Below are 22,572 nucleotides of genomic sequence, written 5' to 3' on the forward strand. Positions count from 1 at the left end.
GGTCGAACAAAACGGGTTTTATTATTTATAGACTGTTCTAGACTTTTTTCCATGTTGATGTCTATCTATGCTATTTCTTATTCCAGGAATGCATGCCTGTCACCTTTACTCTGCCTATGTAAAACTATCCAGTTTTCATGACTTTTTACATAAGAAAGATGAACCATGGAATGGAAACTTTCTGTGTTCATTTGATGACATATAGTGAATAGACTCCTTGCTGTTTTGCTCCTGTGTGCTCATTTAACTGTGGTACTTCTCTCCTTGGTAACTGTTGGGAAGAAAGTTCATCTTTATTTTCCTTATTTTCAGATGGGAACATTTAAAGCACATGATGGGGAATATTTCTTAGAACCTATAATGAAGGCAGATGGGAGTGAACATGAAGACGGTCACAACAAGCTACATCTTATATACAGACAAGAACTAAAGAGGAACTCTTTTCTACAGTCTCCCAAGTCTTGTGAAGTTTCAGGTAAGCTATGAAGTAAAACTATTTTCGGTCAGCTCATGATGTTATTTAAATATTTTTATAGGATATAATTTACATATTGTCCTTAAGTATTTTATTTATTTATTTTTAATTGATTTTATAAATTTGACACATTAAAACCTATATATGTTTATCATGAACAACATGTTGTTTTGAAGTGTGTACACATTGTGAAATGGTTAAATTAAGACAAGTAACATATGCAGGACTTCACATACATTTTTTTGTGGAGAGAATACTTAAAAATCTACTCTTAACAGTTTTCAAGAAAATAGTACATTGTTATTAATGATAACATGTTGTACAGTAGACCTGTTCCTCCTTTCTAACTGAAATTTTGTGCCCTTTGACTAATTGTGTCTAATTCCCCTCTACCCCCAGCCCACTATTCTACTCTAAATTCTATTCAACTTTTTTAGATTGTAAATGAGTGTATATGGTTGAAGTATATGAAATATTGAAGTCTATGATCTTTTAAACAATTTTCTACCTTAAAGGATCTGTTAGAGAGTATCTCTGTGTAGACAACTTTGTTGTAATAACCTAAATTTAAATCCAAAAAGTCACTCAGTATATGAGATATATAACAAATAATCTTATAAAATTTTTACTTCAGTCTATTAGTCACACTAATATTGTTTAATTTTTTTTAGCAGAATTTTAGATAAAAAACAAACACCTGAGCCAGGTTGCTCAATTTTGCATGGATTTAACTTTATATAAATGGAAGCATATTGCATGTAGTTTTCTGTGCATTATCCTTTTTGCTCAGCATTGTTTCTGGGTTTCACCTCTTTTGGTACATGTAGTAGAAGTTCCTTCATTTTCATTGCTGTACAATATTTCATTGTGTGAGTATATCACTGTTCACATATTCATTTTCCTGTTGAACCTTTGGGTTGTTTGCAGCTTTTTGCTGTTATAAACAGTAATGCTGTGAACACTCTTGTCCTCATCATCTCCTGTGTTTGGGAGTTTTTCCAGGGTGTGCACCTAGAAACTAGATAATTTCATATTGTTTTTACAAAGTCATTTTTTTTTTTTTGAGTTGGAGTCTCACTTTGTCACCCAGGCTGGAGTGCAGTGGCACACTCACGGCCATCCCAGCATCAACCTGCTGGGATCTGACAATCCTTCTGCCTCAGCCCTCCAAACAGCTGGAACCACAGGCACGCACACTACCATACCCAGCTAATTTTTTTTATTTATTGTGGAGATGAGGTCTCTCCAAATTGCCCACGCTGGTCTTGAACCTGCGGGCTCAGGCAATCCACTCGCCTTGGCCTCCCAAAGTGCTGGTATTACGGGCTGAGCCACTGAGCTGAACCACAAAGTCATTTTTAAAATCAATTTTATAGTTCCAGGAATATATGAGAGAGCTATACCTTCATTATTTTTTTCCTATGAAATTCAGACTACTGCAGATTTATAATAGATTAGAACCTAGGAAGCATAGATTTCTACAAAGTGTAAATCTGCTGCTAGTGAAATACTTGTACTTTGCATAAAAGTTGTATTTATTGAGTTACATCCATATATGTACATGTATCTTTACTATTCATAGAATGACAAACAGTGATATGGTGGAGAAAAGGCACCTGCAGTTATCATCAAAGTATGAAAACTAGACAAAGGAGTGGGATTAGAAAGGATTTATTTGAGATTGTAGGTGTCCATAAACTATAGTTCCAAACACTGTGATGCCATCTGTTTTGGGATATAATGATATGTAGGCCTTTGAAGGTTTTTCCTGGGAATGCACTTCTTAACCTTTGGAGTGGTTCTCACTGTGTCTAGGGCCGTGTTTTAAATCTATTGACAAAATAGATGCCTTTCTTATGCTTTTAATATGAACATAAGGGTTTCATTTTTATGGCTTCAAAGAAAACACAAATGGGTATAGCTTCACAATTGAATTCTACAGAAGGCAGCTTATGCTTGTTCTGATCTACCATTCAGGGACAGCTTGTTTAATGAATTGTTTAGCTTCTTAAGAAGAAAACTACCAAGTAGACATTCTGAATGAATAAATGTTTCACATAATGATATGCAGGGTTTTGCATTCACAATCAGTGTTCATTATCAGCAAGAAAATGGTTCGAGAAAAGTCAGGCCTTCTGTTTAAAAAATTTTTATACCAAAGATTTTTAAAAATAAAAACTACAAATAAAAAGCAAATTGAAAGCTATGGAGTTTAGTTTTCAGTCACAATATACTTTTTTTCTACCACATTTATCAACTAAAATGTCTTTTCAGTTCTGAAATTACCTACAATTTTAGCTACAATATACATTTTTAATCACTAATAAAGGCAATCAACTCATATCCTAAAAAAATAGTTACTAATTATCATTTTCTTAGTAAAAATAGAAAGTTACAAACATAATTAATGAAATGTTATCTAAGGCTTTTATTTCCTCCCCAATTAACACATCGTTCAGAAATACTTGAAGGTCTTATATATTCTAATGGGAGAATCTTCAGGAGAATCCTTCAAATTGGTGTATCTATAGATTTAATGCATGAACGACAATGACTAAATGGAAAAGGAAAAGTGACATCTTTTTTTCATACACTATTTCTATTGATGGTTTTAATTCATTGTGACCCTAACATGTTACAATTCATTGTGGCTTCAGCCCTGATGAACTTGATTAAATTTCCAAGGTCTGAGGGTTCACCGTGTCCCTTGAAGTTATACAAATCACATTTGGTTGCCAAACATAGCTATTGTGGAGGCCAGGCTCTCAGATAGATATCAGTTATATTTCTAGGTAAAACCCAGTGGAAATGGCAAAACAGGCAAACAAAAACCCACAGAATGAACAAACACCAAACAAAAGTCCCACAAACAACACATCAAAACAAAGCTAGGAAACAATCTCTGAATTCTGTTAAGTGTGGTTATGCTATTACCTATTCTCCAAGGTCAGATCAGAAGTTGTTTGCGTTCCTCAGGAGACCTCATGAGCCTTGCTCTGTTTCTTCCATTGTCCCCTCTGTCCCTCTCAGTTCAGTAGAATGAGGTAGTTCTCAGCAGAGCATTTGTAGAGCATTAAAACAGACGACTGGGTGTGAGTGAAATGAAGTGTCTGTAAATGGGTTTTAAGATGATGTCAGCCAACTTTAAATTCGGGTGCTTTGCTTGGGTTTTTCTAAATGTTTTTATTTTTTTGATCTTTGAGTCCCTAATGTTACGAGATTTTGAAATTTGATTAAAAATTGCCTATGGAAAAGAGAGAATGTAGTAGCATTTGGGTCTTCAGAGTCCTGGTGTGTGTGGAGAAGAGTAGCTCACTTACTCTTTCAGAAGAATAAGATGCAGGTGTGTGGGAAGTCCAGGGAGGCTGACAAGGCACACAGAGGCCAGATATGAGAAGACCTAAGGGATTTTGTTTGCTGTCCCAAAGACACTGGGGAAACAAGTTTTTTTTTGTTTTTTTGTTTTTTGAGTTGAAGTCTCACTCTGTCACCCAGACTGGAATGCAGTGGCCGCTCCCAGCCACTGCAGCCTCAACCTGCTGGGTTCCAGCAATCCTTCCACCGCAGCCTTCCAAGTAGCTGGAACTACAGGCGTGAGCTACCACGCCTGGCTAATTTTTTGATTTATTGTAGAGATGAAGTCTCGCCAAGTTGCCCATGGGCTCAGGCAATCCACTCACCTCAGCCTCCCAAAGCATGGGATTACAGGCTGAGCCACCAGCCCAGCTTGGAAACAAGTTTTAAAGCAGGGACATCATATGATCTACTTTTTTAAAATGTTGTATTACTCAGTTAGCGTGGTAGCTATTTTTAATATATACAATTTTGGATTTGAATGAGAAGAGACTGAAGTCAGGCAGACTAATTAAAGAAAAAAGCTATCTTGTCAACAAAGGATTTAAGTTTCGAACTATTAAAGTGCACATAAAGACATAAATTAAAGATAATTTCCTAAAAGCATTTTTCTCAACTTTGATGAGATGTTAACGATCTTTTTTGTGAGCAATCTATTTTGATAATATTTCTGTGAATGCATGAGAACTGTCTTGTAAATAAAATTATATACAGATTATTTTCCTTTCCTTTGAAGATAACTTAATCAGTATCTGGAGGAAATTCAGGTGCTTTTGGTTTTAGCAGAGGCCACAGTTCATTTAGTAAGCTTGGAGTCAAGGAACAGAGTTCTAGTTCTGGCTCTGCTACTAACTGGCTCTGAGAGTTAAACCTCTCTGGGTCTTACCCAGAGTGGATAATGAATAGTTAATGAATTTAATATTTTCTTTTGAAATGAATGTCAAGGTTAGACATTTCAAACTTAGCTATCTTACAATATAGGGAGCAGACAGTTACCAGAAATGAGTAAAATGAGGTGACCTTAGGATGGTGAGCTATTCATAGGGTGTGGGAGTATACATGCTCCTTGAAAAGGCTCCTTAGGAATGTGGGACCAGCTTGCTAGATCTTTGTGTTTTATAAAGATGTTGAAAATCTAGATTTTTTTTTTTTTTTTTAGAAAGCAGGATTTATTGAGAGGACAAAAAAGTTCCCACAGTGAGAGGGAACCTGAAGGAGTTGCCTGATTTTTTTTTTTTTTTTTTTTTTTAGTTAAAATGAAAACCAAAAAGAAACATAAGAGCTGAATTTGGATAGCAACCAGTTTGTAATTTCCTTCTTGATTTCTAAAGTCCCTGCCAATTATAGCCTCTTATAAATTTAGGAACAAAGAAGAAGGTGTCGTTAATCTAAGGGCAGAGGATCATAAATATGGCCATGACCATGGCCATTATTTTGAACCAGTAACTTGTTAATGCTGTTTTCAGTAGTTAACTCAGGCTTCTAAATATATAGACATCCACAGAGATCTCATTCTCCTGCCCATTCTTTTACTACAATTACTCTCTCAAAGATCATTTATGATTTTCTAGGTGCCAAAAGCAGTAATCTGTCTTATAAGGTCATACTGTTACAGTTTTGGGTGGAGCATTTCAAACTATTAATCAACTTCTAATTGAATCTTCTTTCTTTAGCTTCTCTTTCATACCCTCCCTCCTTCCCTCCCTCCCTCCCTCCCTCCCTTCCTTCCTTCCTTTCGAGTTGGAGTTTCACTCTGTCCCAGGCTGGAGTACAGTGGCACACTTATGGCCACCACAACCTAGACCTGCTGGGTGTAGGCGATCCTTCCTCCTCAGCCTTCCAAGTAACTGGAACTACAGACACATACCACCACGCCTGGCTAATATTTTTGTGATTTATTGTAGAGACGAGGTCTCACCAAGTTGTCCAGGCTGGTCTCGAACCTCTGGGCTCAGGCAATCCTCTCACCTCAGCCTCCCAAAGTGCTGGGATTACAGGCTGAGCCACAGCACCCGACCCATACTTTTATTTCAGCGTCGCTTCTTTTCTTTCTTGCCATTTCTCCCATTTCTCTTCTTGGTTGTTATTGTTTTCCCATCTTATAAGTTAAGTATTTTCTAAAGTGCAATTCTTGGGCACTATTTTAGATCATTTTAAAATACAGTCTACATGACATCTTTTTCTACTTTTCTAATTTTAACTACTAATTTAAATTATACATAATTTTAAAAAAATGTTTTAACTTGAGCTCTTGTTTTTAAGTCAAGCAGCCTAGTGTACATGTTTTCTTGAATGTCCTAGTAGTATCTTGGATTCAGCAGAGCTAAGTCTGAAGCCATTCTCTCTTCTACCTCTCTCTTCACGTACACCCCCACCTCCTAAAAAATAGAAGACTTTTTTCCCCTGGTGCCCAAATTTGTTTAAATCAAGTCTATGCTATAATGGAAACATTTAGTTGTTACTTTAAAAAAAAAAAAATTCCTACTGTACTAACTAGAAAAGATTCATTTATATGAACTCTTTGTTTCAACCATTCATCCTTTTGCTTCATTAATCAGTATTCTATAGTGCATGAAAGTAGTTTATTTTCTTAAGTAGCTATTCTTTAGTCTTATTGTAATAGCTATGGTCTTAAGTAAATTTTTGTCCCAAACTAACGGAAAATCCTAAATTATGAAACTTGACATAATAAGGTTAAGATTGCAAATTCTATGGAATAGAACTGCTTCACACACACATATACACTCTCTCTCCTCCTCTCTCATTTTCTCTTTCTTCATAGTCATACTTCATTCGTCCTTATAATTCTGTGAGATATACTCATTCTCAACTTAAAAGACTTTTTCTGTTTGGGGCAAAACATAGTGTTGGTATGATTATTGGTTTCATGAGTAGAGAGTTATCTCATTAGCAGATATGATTTGCTGGTTGTGTGCTATGCTTGCCATAACAATGAAATGTACAAATATTTAATAATGCATTCCAAAAAAAGAATCAATCTGCCATACATGAGAATTATTTTGTGCTGTCATTATTTTGTCTATGACAATGCCCTTGAGCTTCTACATTCTATTTTGTCTGTGAAGTATTGTAGTATTATTTAGTTTATTTCTAATATGGACGATTTTTGCTATTTAGAGTGAATTATGTCAAATGAGCAAATAAGGAAGAGATCCAATATGCTAGAAGCCAGAGGGCATGCTAATACAATCATCAGGTGAAGTTTGAAAATGTGTAACCTAGAAAGTAATTATAAACCTTTACATTTTAGCTTCAGTGACAACAGTCTTTTTCAGGAAGGACTACCTGGCTACTCTGAATAATTAGTTATTGGGTTTTAAAAAATCTTTCTCTTTTTATAGTAGGATTATGTTTCATCCAGTATCATTAAACTAGAGAAAGTTTTGCTGGTAGAAATAATGATTCATTCTTTGGTGGGTTTGAGGGCAAGGTGTTTTTTTTTTTTTTTTTTCTTGATTTTTTTTTTGTGCTACCCTAGCATCAAATAGGATAGGATTATGAATCTTGAAGTATAAGAGGAACTATCATAGTTATAATCCCTAATTGAAAAGTAAGCTATCTGTTGTCTTGAATATAATGTAGTCAAACCACTTTTCATACTGCTGATTGGACTTATTGGCCTCTTACTGTTTATAAAGTGATAGCTTCTTGTTTGTTGCTAGGAATTCTGATTTTTTTTTTCCTGGCTATATCAACTTGTTCTAGTTCACATGTCCATCTAATCTACTGATGAGGAGGGACTGAGACTATTGATCCTTTTAAAAAATATACTGTCCCATCAGTTTTTCTGTTCTGGTCGCACCAAATTATTTTTCAATCTTTGCTTAGATTGGTCCATTTTCTGTTTTAAAATTTGCACTATAAGGTTTTTAGTCACTGTGCAACTTGGTAAAGCTTCTATAAGTTTTTATTTGATGGAAACTTAAGCCTCCATTGCTAGAATTGAATAGTATCCATTTATCCTTTACTACCACAGTGCTTTCTTTTCGGTGATGTCTGCCACCTTGCATTTTCTTTGTTTTGATTTATACGTTTAGTCACATATTCTTTAAGATTTTTTCCTTCAAATATTTTCCTTCCACAGTGAGATATTGTCTCCTCCAATTTTAAATAAAGTTCTGTTTGCTCTAATATGTCTTTAAATTCAATGGTGCTCTTCATTTATAGAGATAAAAAGTGAATAGAGTCTTTTGTTTTTGCTGTTCTTTCACTAATTGTGCCCTATAAATTCTTGCTTTAGTGAAAGTTGCTATTCAGTTGTGTTAAAGTTAGCATCCTATTCATTCTTCTGTGGCTAATGTTGCCTGCTGTGTTTTTACAGAATTAGGATTGTGAGCTTTGGAATCTCTAGGCATAGACTATCTCACAATTTAGGAGGTGTGCTATTTATTCTCACATAGTTAGCATTATCTTTCACTTTTTAAGCTCATTATATGCCTCTATTAGTCTATCAGTTTTAAGATTCTGTTTTCATGTGTCTTAAAATAAAATGTTAAATTTTATTTCTTTTTCACCTTTTTCACAGCAACTAGCACTTCTTTATGCATGAAATAACTGCTGTAAACAGTTGAAGAATTGTTAGTACCAAAATCACTTTTCTGCTCACAGGCAGGTGTGTAAGATCAAGTTTGTTCAGAAGATGCTTTGAGGCATCGCAAGGAGAAGCACCTGGCTCAAATGTGGAGGTCAGAGAATACTGACTTGAGAAAACAACTCATTATCTGAGACCCAGATATGAGTAGGAATTAGTCCAGGAAAGGGAGAGAGTGAGAAGAATTCCAGATAAAAGCCACAGTGTTTTCAAACACCTGGAGATGAGACAGTGCTTGGAACATTTAGGGAACTAAAGGTAGTTAATTAAGAGAAAGTATGGAATGCCAGGAGATGGCAAAATGATGTGACACTGAAGAGGTAAGCAGGAGCAAGCTTATGAAGGTCTGTGTAAGCCTTATCAAGAGATTTGGGCTACATTTCAATACTAATCTCGGGGGAATTCAGGGTCCGCCCCACACCAGTAGTTCAAACAATACTCTTAGTATAGGGTATGATTATTTTGCTTGACCTGACTTGGCCTTTACCAGTTAGTGTTATTGGAGGATGTGCTTTAATTGGGCAGATTCACCCTGCTGGTAGGGTCAGGTCAACACAACTGAACTATGGACTAGTTGCAGATGGGGATAAATACCCAAGGAGAAATTGAGGATTATTGTGAAAAGTTAGATAAATGGATACTGAGTAGGTAAAATCAAAATATGCACAAACACAGAGTGGACAGTTATGATATTGGTGTCAGTAAAACTGTTTGAAATACCTTTGAGCAATGCGAATGGAGATGTCAGTAATTAATAAGTACAGATTGAACAATATTTTTGACATATTAGGTCAACAACTAAACTTTGTGTTTACAAAGAGATGGGATATGTAAAGGACAGAGATATTAGTAAATAAAATACAGGTTGTGGTAAAAGATAGAAAACCAGTAATATTATTCCTTAGTATAAAACTGCCCAGAGTTTTCAGTTAATTCATTTCTTCAGTGCCATAGTATTCAATAATTGTGTGTATATTTTAGCATATTAGAATTATCTGCTGACCACTCCAAAGTAATATTCAAGTTGTAACTTTCAAAATCCTGTTGTGTGACAAGAAAATGGAATACATTTCTGAAGTCTTTCTCTCTCTAGAGAACTCAATTCATAGCATTCAGCTGGAACGAGAACATTTATGGCATAGAGCCAATAAATGAAAAGTTTCTCACTGTGGGTATGGGTGGGCCAGGACAAGAAATGAAAAGGAAAGCCAGAAGAGTGTAGTGGTAAGACACATGAACAGGTTTTTCCTGCTCTACCTTTTGCAGTAGAATTGTACATTGAGTCAGAGAAGAAAAAAGTTGACTGTTAGGAGGAGACTTTTCTTGTTCTACATTACGAATTTTGGAAGATGAGGCATCAACTTTGCCCCAACATGGGTTTGTTTTTTTATTCATTTATATATTCACTAAATATTTCTTGAGTACCTTCTTCACTGAAGCTATAAATATGCTGGGACCTGCTTAATATGTTTCAGGGCCAGCCTGTACAAGTGCATGAGGGCGGAAAGTGGGTAGTAGGAAATGAAGTCAGAGTGATAGTAGGAGACCAGATCATGGAGTTATGAAGTGTTTTAGGTTGTGGGATTCTGAAAATTAAAAATTAGGGTGACCTTTAAGAAAAGTAATTTAAAAAGTGTTAATTCAACATCAACTAGGGTTACTTCCAAGGCCCGAAGAATAGGCTTTGCAAGTGAGAGACCGGAAGCTTAAGCCTCTTTAAGTTCCTGGTGAATCCACCTCTACATTAGGACATTTAAAACACAATATTGAACTTGTCTGTAATTGGAAGCTACTGCAGGATTTGGAACAGAGATGTGGTATGAGAAGTCTACTACATTTGACAGATTGCTGTGTGGAGAAAAGACTAGCAACAATGGCAAAAGTGAGGCGATCAATTAGGATAATACTGCAATAATTGTGTTGAGAAATGATGAACTCTTGAATCAGGGTGGATAGAAGTATGAAGATAGTGGGAAATGTCCAGATACTGATATATTTTGGTAGTCAAACTGGTAGGTAGGCTACAGGTAAGAGTTAAGAGTAAGAGAGTTGCCACAGATTTTTTTCTATTTTTATTTGTTTATTTGTTTTGCCTGAGCAAGTGGAAGGATGGAGTTGTCATTTATGGAGATGAGAAAGTCTATGGGAACTGCTGGTTTAGGAGAGATTATCAGGAGTTAGGTTTTAGACATTTTGAGTTTGAGGTGCCTATTACAGCTCTAAAGGGTGAAACATAGCCCACAGAATAAGAGAGTTGAAGTCAGTAGAGGAGTCTGGACTTGGGATAATAATTTAGGAGTACAAATACAGATGATATTTAAAGATATAAGGCTGAATGAGATTGCTTAGAGAAACAGAACAAAAAATCTAATGACAATTATGAGCTACGCCAATGTTTAGCAGTTGGGGAGTTGAGGATAAATCAACTAGAAAGATTGAAAAGTAGAGGCTAGGGAGATAGCAAGAGAACTGAGAAATGTTTGCCCCAAACCAAGTGAGGAAAGAGTTTCAAAAAGGTAGGACTAATTAGTTGGCTAAATTGTGTTGACAATTAAAAGGACAATATTTAGAACTGGCTACTGGATTTTACAAAATAGAGGTGATTGGTAACCTTAACAAGTATTGTGCTAATTGAAATGTGTTTGATGATATTTGTATGAATAAAACTTATAAAACTCAGGTGTCATAAAGGAGAATTAGATGGATGAACTATCTTTAGGTCTTTCTTGTGAAAATCTTCATTTAAAAAGAAGTGATATATTAAATTTTGGGATGTAGCATTAAATAAAATGAAATAAAATATCTTTTTGACAGTAAGAGCTCCTTTGTGTTTATTCCTTGTATTTAAATTGCAAAACAGTGACAATAAAGTTATCAAAAGCACTGCCAATGAAACTTTATATTGTTGTAAAAGAAAATTGAGGTGTTTCAAAGGAATTTTAAAAAACTTAGAACATATAGCATTTATTCAGAAAAGTATCCATATATGTGGATCTTTTTTGGACAGTTTATTCTCTTCCATTTGGTCAATTTGTCAATATCATACTGTCTTACAAATAATATAGCTCTATTACAAGTCTTGATATGTAGGAAGATGCCCTTGAATTTATTCGTCATCAATATTGTCTTGACTGTTGTGACCTTTTAAATTTACATATATATTTTACAGTCAGCTTGTTAATCTCTACAAAATTGGGGAAAAAGGGATTTTGATTGTATTTCATTGAGTCAATAGATCAGTGTGGTGGAGAAGTGACATCTTTATAACATTGTATCTTCTAACCCATCAATATGCTATATCCTCAATTTATGCTTTAATTTCCTGTTAGTATTTTATATATTTCTTTGTAAACATCTTTCACATCTTTTGTTAGTTTTCTTTGTGGATATTGGGTTGTGTTTTTTTTTTGACACTATTATAAATAGTAGTATTTTTAAAATTTAATTTTCTAAATGCTATATTTATTTCATCTACATAAAAATGCAAGCAGTTTTTAATGTTAGCCTTATTTTCAGTAAATTTGCTAAACTTACATATTCTAATAGTTTATCTGTTATTTTGGATTCTGTGCATGGATTATTATGTAGACAATTTTAGTTCTTTCTTTCTAGTCTTTATTTTTTTAAATCTTACCTTATGGCACTGGCTAGAATTTCTAGAACACTCCTTAGGAATAGCAATAAGGAAAATCCTTGCTTCATTATCAGGTTTAGAAGGAAAGCTTTCCCAAGATATACAGTGTCTGTTGTAGGTTTTTCTTAGGTAGCCTTTATTTGATTAAGGAAGTTCTCCTATATTCCTAGTTTGCAAAAAAATGTATTATGACTGGATGTTGAATTTTATCAAATTTTTTCCCTGCATGTATCAAGGTGATCATATATGCTCCCCTCTTTAGTTAGTTAGTGTGCTGAATTAGATTAATTGATTCTCAAATGTCAGGTCTGCCTTGTGCTCTTACTTACTATGCTTGGTGATATTTTCTTTATAAATTTTGCATCTGTGTTTATCAGTAAATTTGGTTTGTAATTTTCCTGTATTGGATAGAAAGAGAGTGAGGAATATGAAGGCCCGTTGAAGGGAATGATTAAAATGGTGGTCTGGAGGATATGAGTTATGTAAGGGCATCATTTTGTTTTGTAGAGTTGATTCTCATTTAGATTGACTCACCAGGTAAAGGAGAGAAGTAAAAATAACCCCATAGATTTCTAGATAGAAATAAATATACATTTTTATGTCTAAAATATTAGATCACTAATCAGCCACATAGCCCATTTTATAGTTTTCCTTTGGTCTATCAAGCACATAATTGCAAATGCTTAGTGAAGTAAATTTGAATCTTTGGCTCTCTGGTGCTTAGCCACATGATGCTTTCCTTGTGAAAAGGAAGCAAAGATTTTAATTATTTGCAATTAGAATCTGATTCAGAATCACACCATTCAGAAGCAGCCCTATTTAGAGACATTGCGACATATAACTGGGCTGTTCCCACAGAGTACAAATGGAGAGGAAAACTGCAAAAGGTGGATGGTCCATGTGCTTGGCTGGCTGCAGCCTGTGTTCCACACTTAGTGAAGATCATTACTACTGGAGTGAGAGCTGAACCCATTGCCAGGTCAGGCAGCAGATATACTGTTTCACGTAGACAGCATCCCAGACCTCTAGACCAAGGAAGAAGCAACTTCTTCCTTGGGTTTTCTTCTTTGAAAGACAGCCAGAAAACTGAAGGAAGGAAACTCTCTCCCTATTCTGACCTGCCAGTTTGTAACTTCTTTTGCATATATTTGGTTGTACCCAGTTTCTAGATTAACTTTAGTGTTAAATAATATTGACCAAAACATTATTTTTTTCAGTGGTGATTTACTGAATTCTGGGTTGTAGCATGAAATAAATTACTTGTTTGAAAATGAATTCAATCTATAGATAATTTCAAAGTTCGATTTTTTCTTTTGTCAAAATTTAAGAATAGTGAACTTAGTAACACCTGATAAAAGCAATGTGAATGAAACTGATTCCATAATAAATATACTAAGTACTATTAACATACTCACATATAATTTTTATTTCTGACATTTAGTGTTTATTTAGTGACCATCTTTTAATGACACTGCTAAGTTTTTAAGTGTTAGATTTACGTTAGAAAATATCTTTAATATGTCTTAGTTTAAAAGCTCTTTTAAGAAAATATCAAAGGTTAGAAGAACACTTCATGTGCAAATTCTGTTGTTTTCAGTCAAAAGCAGTATCAGAAATTACAGAACCATGCCTGGCTGTCATGTTTGACAATGTCAAACAACAATTATTTTATCAATGGAATAATGCTTGTATTCCTGGGAATTCTAACTGTAATTGCTGCAGTTGTGCTGCGAGTCATGTGTGCAGCTTTACTGAGACCCTGTAGAGGACGAGCGGTAGCACAGAAGCTTCAATTCCCTGAACTTTTAGCAACCCATTCACTGACAGCTAGTGTCTGGATACACATATTTTGAAGCTCAGTAGTTTAGAGCTTCATTCTCTTGAATGTATTTTTTAATGCTTAAAATAAATTTTGGTTTCTGAAACAACAAAAGAATTAAAAAGCCCAGAGGTGTAGATGTAGTTTAATAAGTAAATTATAGTGACCAGAGTAGAATTAGAATAAAAATGAACTAAAGTATAAGTTTAGGTTACATTTTAAATTTTAGAGTTATGACTTTATTTTTAAAAAATATTTAAGTTAGGTGGGGCACAATGGCTCACACCTGTAATCCTAGCATTTGGGGAGGCCAAGGCAAGAACGTTGCCTGAGTCAGAAGTTCAAGACCATCCTAGGCAACATGGTGAGAACTCATCTCTACAATAAATAAAAAAATTCACCAGGCATGGTGGCATGCACCTGTGTTCCCAGCTACTTGGAAAGCTGAGGAGGAAGGATCACCTGGAGCCCAGCAGGCTGAGGCTGCAGTAGCTGTTATCATGCCACTGCACTTCAACCTGGGTGACAGAGTGAGACTCTGACTTAAAAAAAAAAAAAATTTGAATCAGAAATTACAGAGCTGGTAACATAATAGGAAAAGCTCATGCTAATATTTCATCAAGTTATTTATTAATGGCATTATTATGTCAATACTTGAATTGATGGAGCAAATAGAGAAGTTATAATATTTATAAATATCTACTTTGAACTGACTTCAGGTTGTGGGAATTATTTTAGAATTCTTAGTACTTAAAATTACCTCAAAATATTTCTAGAATGATTCTACATCCATAGGGCAGATTCTTAGAGAATGTAGGACATATTCTAGCTGAGGAATAGTCCATGTAAAAGTTTGAGAAACAAAAGGGACTTACTTGTTATCTACTGTTAAATTATAGTAAGTGGACATGTCTTGGAAAAAGACTTCCATGAAGGCTTATCAGAAAGTAGGAAGATAAGATTAATGTGGTAGAATCATGTACTGTTTGAATAGTATTAATGCCATATTCTGATTTCAGCTGTTATACACATTTGCAAAATTCACTTACTAGATCTCAGTATCCAGTATGGATTCTGGAAATGATTTTTCTTTAAAGCATGAAATGTTACATTTCATTTATATGTTCAAATGCTAGAGTGTATATTTAATTCACTGATAAAAGATTTTCAAACATATCTTTTCAAGAAGTAATAGAGAGGACCTTCCATACAAACCTGCAGTCCCCTACTAGGAATATACCTGGAGGAACTCAAATCTCTCTATGAAAAAGATCCCTGCACATGCATGTTTATTGCAGTATTATTCACAATAGTTAAATCATGGAACCAACTCTGCTGATTGTATAGTGTCCATTCGAATTCTTCTGACATTTGTGTCAGTTGGTTTATCTTAGTCTCACTTCTTTGCTAGGAATTTCTGGTAAACCTTAGAAAACACAGGAGACACCCTTATGGAAATTGGAAGTGGCAACCAATTCCTGATCAAAACCTCACGTACCCATGTCATAAGAGATAAGATAAACAAGTGGGATCTCATCAAACTGACAAGCTTCTGCAAAGTCAAAGAAACCATCAAGAAAGTGGGGAGACAGTTCACAGACTGGGAAGAAATATTTGCCAACTGTATATCTGACAAAGGTCTAACATCCAGGATCTACAAGGAACTCAAACGTGGTAATAAGAAAAAAAAAAAAAGCCCATTACAAAGTGGGCAAAAGATATGAAGAGACACTTCTCAAAAGAAGACGTATGAGCACCCAACAGATACATGGAAAAATGCTCAGCCTTACTAGTCACCAAAGAAATGCAAATTAAAACCACACTGAGATACCACCAAACTCCATTCAGGATGGCCATCATCAATAACTCAGAAAACAACAGATACTGGAGAGGATGTGGGGAAAAGGGAACACTTCACAGTTGATGAGAGCGTAAACTAGTACAACCTCTGTGGAATACAGTGTGGCAATTCCTACAAGATCTAAAAATTGACCTTCCATACAACCCTGCAGTCCCCTACTAGTAATATACCTGGAGGAACTCAAATCTCTCTATGAAAAAGATCCCTGCACATGCATGTTTATTGCAGTATTATTCACAATAGTAAAATCATGGAACCAACTCTGCTGGTACATATTCACAGTGGAATATTACACAGTCATAAGGAAGAACAAAATTATGAATTTTGCAGCAACTCAGATGGACTTAGAGTCTGTGATACTGAGTGTTCTATTACAGAAACAAAGAACAGAGTGCCATATATTCTTACTCATAAGTGGACCTTGAACAGTTATCATAATACTATAAGAAATGGGTTGGTAGTAGTGGGAAACTGCCAGGACGGGATGGGGGGGCACATTTCATCAACAAGGGTACCTGCATAATGAACATTTGTATACCTAACCCTGAATTGTACCCCACATCTTTAAGATAAAAAAATTAAAAGAAAAGAATTTCTGGTAAAGAAGAGGATTGAAGATGTGAAAAAGTACTTTGTAAAATGCAAAGGGCTACACAAGGATTCTTCTTTTATGCTGTTCAAGTGTAGGGGTTGGGATGGCGTACGCCAGGAAGACACAGCAGGTATAGGTTCCTTTCCATTTCAAACATCTTAAAAACTTTGAATTTGTGAGTGAATATGTGCCTGTTTTCAGTTCCTGATCTATGCAGGAATCCTTGATTCAACTTGCTAGGAAAATCTTTCTTACACTTTAGAGCAAGCTCCATAGATTGACTTCTTGAGAATATGGAAGAAGAAACAATATTTACTTTGTGACACTTGCTCCTTGTCTTGTTAGCACACATGGTGGAAGAAAGTAGAATTTCTTGGTGTCTGTAGGATTAATGAGAGTTAACTTTGGGGTTCTAGTGCCTTATTTTTTCTTTCAGGGCCACTAGATGAAAGTATAGTAGCAGATCTGTCTCAAGTCTTTATCCTAAGAAAAGCTAAAAGCCTTTAAATCAATATCTTGGCTGAGCTCTTATGCTCCTGTAATGCAAGGAGGGCTAGACTCTGTTTTCATGAATAGGATTAGCTAGTTCCCTCTTTTTGTCTTATAGGAATCAGCATTTTTCATTATGACTCTGGTTACTAAATTCTCAACATTCTGCATGTATTACCACATATGGCCTTTAGAAGAGTCATGTGATGTGGAGTTCAGCTGTAATAATTGATATTGAGGAAATGTGAATTCATTTCTTTGTTATGCCACTTATTCAGCAGTGGCTGTTAAAATTTCACCTAGTCTGTGTCACATGTTTCTGTGTTTTAAAATGTCCACAGTAATAGTAACTGATTCATGGATGCAAGAAAGACTAATGATGTAATGATTTTTTTATGTTTCAAGTTTCAGCTGGTAACTGGCAAGGTCATAATCTTCTGCAAATTTGTTACTAGTAGGTTGGGCTCTAATTTTTAACTTACAAAACCCCTTGGAATAAAGCATTATAAAATATTTGATGAACTACAAGTCATAATTCACAAGTAGTGGTTGAGGTTTCTAATAATATTGAGAAATCATAGAGAACTGTAGATTTTCATATTAATGTTATGGGACACTATGAGTACTTATTTTTTTAAAAGTATGTTCCAGATTTATATTTTATTAGCTAGGTTACCATGGGCAGTTTATTTAACATACCTATTTCTCACTTTCCTCGTATATAAAATGAGGATAATAATAATATCTACCTCATAGAGTTTTTGTTAGTATTAAAGGAGATAACGTGAAGTGTACCACTATCTGATACATAATAAATGTTCAGTAAGTATTTATTAATGTTAATAGTAGTAGTAATAGTATGAATACTCAATAATGTGGCAACCTAGAGCATATAATATATCCAGAAAATAGTTTAAATCAGGAGAGAATATGTTAGATTTCATAATATGTCTGATATGTTTACACTTTATTTCAAGGGCCACCCGGTTGTTTGATCTGTGGGGTATTCAACAAGTGGTTTGAAATGTTGACTCTAGAATCAGCATCATTTGATTTTATGCCCTTATTTTAAAAATAGATGCTTAGGAAAAGGATTGGCAGTAGCGGGAAACTGCCGGGGTGGTAGTGTAGATGGGGAGAGGCAGGACTGGCAGTAGTGGGAATCTGCTGGGTAGGTGTGACACACCTCATCAACATGTGCGTAATGAACATTTGTGTACCTTACCCTGAATTGTACCCCACACCTTTAAAATTAATAATAATAATAATAATAATAAAAATGGATGGTTAGTACAGACATCAGATGGTTAATACTAGAAAATTGGAAAATAACTTACGTGTTTTTAAATTGCTCCTGTTGTACATCACAATTGGTATTCTTCCTACCCTGAAGTTCTGACCTGATAAACTCTTTTGTCTTGTTCTTCAGTACATTTCTTTCTTTGTCTCTCTCCCTTATGGTCTTTCTTCTTTTCATCTCCCTCCTCTCTTATCCTTTCTTTCTTCATCCTAATGAACATTTATTTCATGAAAACTTATTGAACACTTATAAATGGCAAAACATATAGCCCAAGAGTGCCCTTAATCTTTAGAGGATGTATAGCTTGGTGGTGGTGACTGTATTTAGGGGTGGGCTGATAAAGAGCGGTTTAGACTTTATCTTTTGAACAATGAGGATTCACTTTATCTCATCTGAAATAAGGAGGAGATAAGATGGATGTTTCCAAAAAAATGAATCTCTTTGGGCATAAAGAAAAGATGAAAGGGAGGGACAGGAGACTGAAGATGTCAGGACCATCTGGGAGACTCTTTGTGTCAAATTTTATATTCATGATCTAATAATATTGATCGGAAGGGAGAAGGACCCGAATGAATTTAGAAGCAAGGGCATTGTTTGCAAGAGAAGCAGCGAAGGGAACATTTTGAAGGAGAAGTAGCAAAACTTGGTTACTAAATACAAAGAGTGAAGGAAGAATAGGAAGACCCCAGTGGTGGGACACAGTTTTGAGTGTGAATTATCGGTATTGGATGACCATTCCTCACATTAATAGAAATGGGTAGACAAGGAATGGGAGAAGAAAGTGATGAATTAGTTTTGTATATTTCAAATATGAAGTGCCAGTAGGACATTCAAGTAAAATTATGAGATTCTCATTATATGATTATTTAACATCATTTAATAAATTTTAGTAGTTTAGATTCTTATGAATTAGCATTAATTTTTAACATGTTTCTTAGCATTCTAGAAGTTACAATACAGTAATGAGAATTATATTCACTGTTGTCATGTTTAAGTATTTTATGCTGTTTAGGCAGATTATCATTGTGGCGTGATGTGCGTGATTTTGTATTTTGGCTTGGTCTATATTCGTTGTTGGTCATAATACGCTTGTTATTAATAAAGGACAAGACATAGTTTTAACACTTGACTTGACAGGACTTAAATAGAAAGAGAAGCATTGCACAGAAGTGATGTAATTGAATTGGCAAATATGCTTTGAATGGTGGCTATTTATGTAGGGATTTGCAAAGGTCACTTTATCATCATTTGTTAGACCACTTAGATATAAATACCAAAAAAAAGTTAACAAGACTGAATGTGTAGCCTATAAAATAGTAATGGATGCTGTTTAGAAAATGTTTTTATTTTAAAAATTATAATAATAAACTTATTATAATACCTTAAAGAGCATTGAGATGTTACAAAAGCCAATGCAAATAGTACTACTGCCTTCTCTATCCCACCTATCCAGTATGGTCAGTGTTACTGGGTGTATGCTTCCATACCTTTTTGACTCACTAGATACAATTTATGAATATATACTTGTGTACTTTAAACAATAGTTGGTTTTTACAAAAAAAGGAATCAAAGTATACAAGCCACTTAGATTTTTTACTTAAAAATGAATTATGAACATCCTTCCGTATCAGAATATAGACCCACTTCATTCTTTAAACAGTTGCTTAGCCTTCCTTTTATTCAACTATTCCTCTATTGAGGATTATTAATTTAAATAGTTTTTAATTTAGTCTCGAGTTTTCTTTAGTTATAAAAACCTTTCATCTGCAAAATCAAATAAAAATAACAATGAATAGCCTTCCTTCCTAATGTTCATACTATATATTTCATTTTGTTTTATTGCTTTAGCAAGCATTACCAAAATAATTTTACATGATAGTGATGAGAACTGGCATATTGCTTCATAGCAATTACTGTGATATATTACTATTTACTAAGAATTTGTTAACAACATAATACATATTTATGAACATATGAACCAATACAAAATATAGGACCTGGGCAACAACTCAAATACAACCACATAATTTCACCCCCTTCCCCATTTTGTCCACTTGCCTTCCCTTACCTGAAGCAGCCATCATTCTAAATCCCATGTTTGTCATCTCTTTTCTTTCTTCTTCTTATGTGTTATTGTACCCATATGTATTTGGAAAAGTATGTATTTTTAGTTTTTTAACTATATGAAGCTGGATTGGATTTAATTGTCTCACTTTTTCTACTTATAATGATAAAATTCATTCATACTGAGTGCGCTGGTAGATTTCTTCTATATTATTCAATTATTTTGCCCAAGAGTTGTGTAGAAATGTTCTTATGATTATTTCCATTTATATTGAAATTAAACTCTTGAGATCTGTATTGGTAACACTGTATTTGTTGTTAAATTATGGTTCTCCAGACCGGGTGTGGTGGCTCACGCCTATAATCCCAGCACTTTGGGAGGCCAAGGTGAGAGAATTGCCTCAGCCCACAGATTCGAGACCAGCCTGGGCAACTTGGTGAGACCTCATCTCTACAATAAATCAAAAACTTAGCCAGGTGTTGTGGCACATGCCTATAGTTCCAGCTACTTGGAAGTCTGAGGCAAAAGAATTTCCTGAGCCCGGCAGGCTGAGGCTGTGGTGGCTGTGAGTGTGCCACTGCACTCCAGCCTGGGCACAGAGTGAGACTCTGACTAAAAATATATATATATGCATATGTTTATCTTCCCTTTATTCTTGGAACTTCGTTGTCAAGCATTGTCCTTTAGGGATTAGAAACACTCTGGAGCCAGGTCCCCAGAATTTGAATTCCAGCTGTGCTAATTGTTGGTTAATATAAGACTGGATTTTGTTTATTAGCTCAGTTCTATGAAGCTTTGCTTGTTAATAGACAAATTCAACCCATTCACCCTTATCATGATAAATGATCTATGTAGTTTGTTCCTTTTATGTGTTTTTATTTCCACCTCCATGACCTATCAAGTATGTGTGTGAGTTTCCTTACCTATATGTGTTGTAGATTCCTCATCTGTAAAATGAGATTAGCAATAATACCTATCTTATATGATACTTTTAAATGAGTTTATACAAGTTGTTACCATAACTGTACTTGGTATATAATAAACTATATATATATAGTATTATTGGTATTTCATGTTAATGATACTCTGAAACTGTTTCTTCTTTTTTCCCTATTTTCTTACTTTTGCTAAACTTAAAAAAAATTATTTCCTCTTCTCTCATTGAGTTGGAAGTTTTACTGGGTAACCCTATTTTTCTTTGGTAATGTACCCATTTTTAAGTTACTTATATGTGGGGGACCCCAAAAACCCAGAATTTATTCATTAAAAATGTGTATTTATATTTAGAGGTAAACAATAGCTGTTTCCCATGTTCACTAAGATATGTGACATATTTAAGTTCCCTCTTCCCCACTGTGATTTTCCAAAATGGATATCCAAATTTCACTGCTACTAGCAGTAAATGAATGATTCAAGTGTCCCACACTGTTATTTTGGGAATTTTTCATTGCAGCCATTTGACAGGTATATAATCATGTTTCATTGTTTTTTTAATTTGTATTTTCCTGGTTACCACTAATTTTTGGGCACCTTTTCATATACTTATTGCCTTTGGATTTTATCTTTTGTGAAGTATTAAAATTTCCCCCTTTTATTGATTTGTAATGATTAATTATGTAATCTGTGTATACACCCACTGTTGCTTATATAGATTGCAGATACCTTCTCCTACTCTCACAGTGATGTCTTTTTATGAACACAAGTTTAAAGTCTTAATTTAGTCAAGTGATTAGCCTCTATATAGTTAGTATTTTTGGTGTCCTAACAAGAAAATTTTTTTTTAACCAAGATCATGAAGATATTCTGTTATGTCTTCTAAAAACCTTATAAAACAAATTTTGGATTTCTTCCTCTTGTCGCTCACCCCTGACCAGCAGGAAGGAGGCAACAACAACGTGTTCTTCTCAAAGCGGTTTATTCAGCCTTTACACCATGCCAGCTTCTTCTCTTCTTCTAGCTTCTTCTAGCTTCTTCTTTCCCATTGTCCCGTACTTATATCCCTTGGTCTCCACCCACAAGTCCCGTACCAGCGTGTCAGCAGTTCATAGGCTCTGCAGCGTTGCACTTGCGCGGTGCGCAGTGAAGGAGGGCCCGGCGGTATATCATGCGCCTAATCATGGGACTTGGCAGAGGTCCCGGGCGCCATCTTGGCTCAGGTCGCGCTCTCCACATCTCCCCCTTTTTTGTTTTATGAACGAGAGAATGCCTGTCTTAGGTTGTCCCTTGCGGAAACGTTCCTTACCCATCATTGGGAATACAAGCAGCGCTGGCCTGTCCCCTGTCTTAGGTTGGTAACGTTCCCAGGGGATCTTACCCGTCTTTGGCTACTTCCCTAGCAGTCCAATCCACACTTGGGGAGATCGACCATCCT

General features: G+C 35.1%; 1 protein-coding gene across 1 annotated transcript in view; it reads left to right on the top strand.

Annotated features, from left to right (window-relative positions):
- The window catches only part of ADAMTS20 (ADAM metallopeptidase with thrombospondin type 1 motif 20), a 191,628-nt gene that overhangs the window by 14,721 nt on the left and 154,335 nt on the right, over positions 1 to 22,572 (top strand). Inside the window, exon 3 of the mRNA XM_008063856.1 lies at positions 313 to 475. Within this exon, the coding sequence (XP_008062047.1) occupies positions 313 to 475 (163 nt within the window). The remainder of the gene's footprint in view (positions 1 to 312; positions 476 to 22,572) is intronic.

The sequence above is a fragment of the Carlito syrichta genome, unplaced genomic scaffold (genome assembly GCF_000164805.1).
Source record: "Carlito syrichta isolate Samal-C Ts95f unplaced genomic scaffold, Tarsius_syrichta-2.0.1 Scaffold307107, whole genome shotgun sequence".
Classification (NCBI taxonomy): Eukaryota; Metazoa; Chordata; class Mammalia; order Primates; family Tarsiidae; genus Carlito; species Carlito syrichta.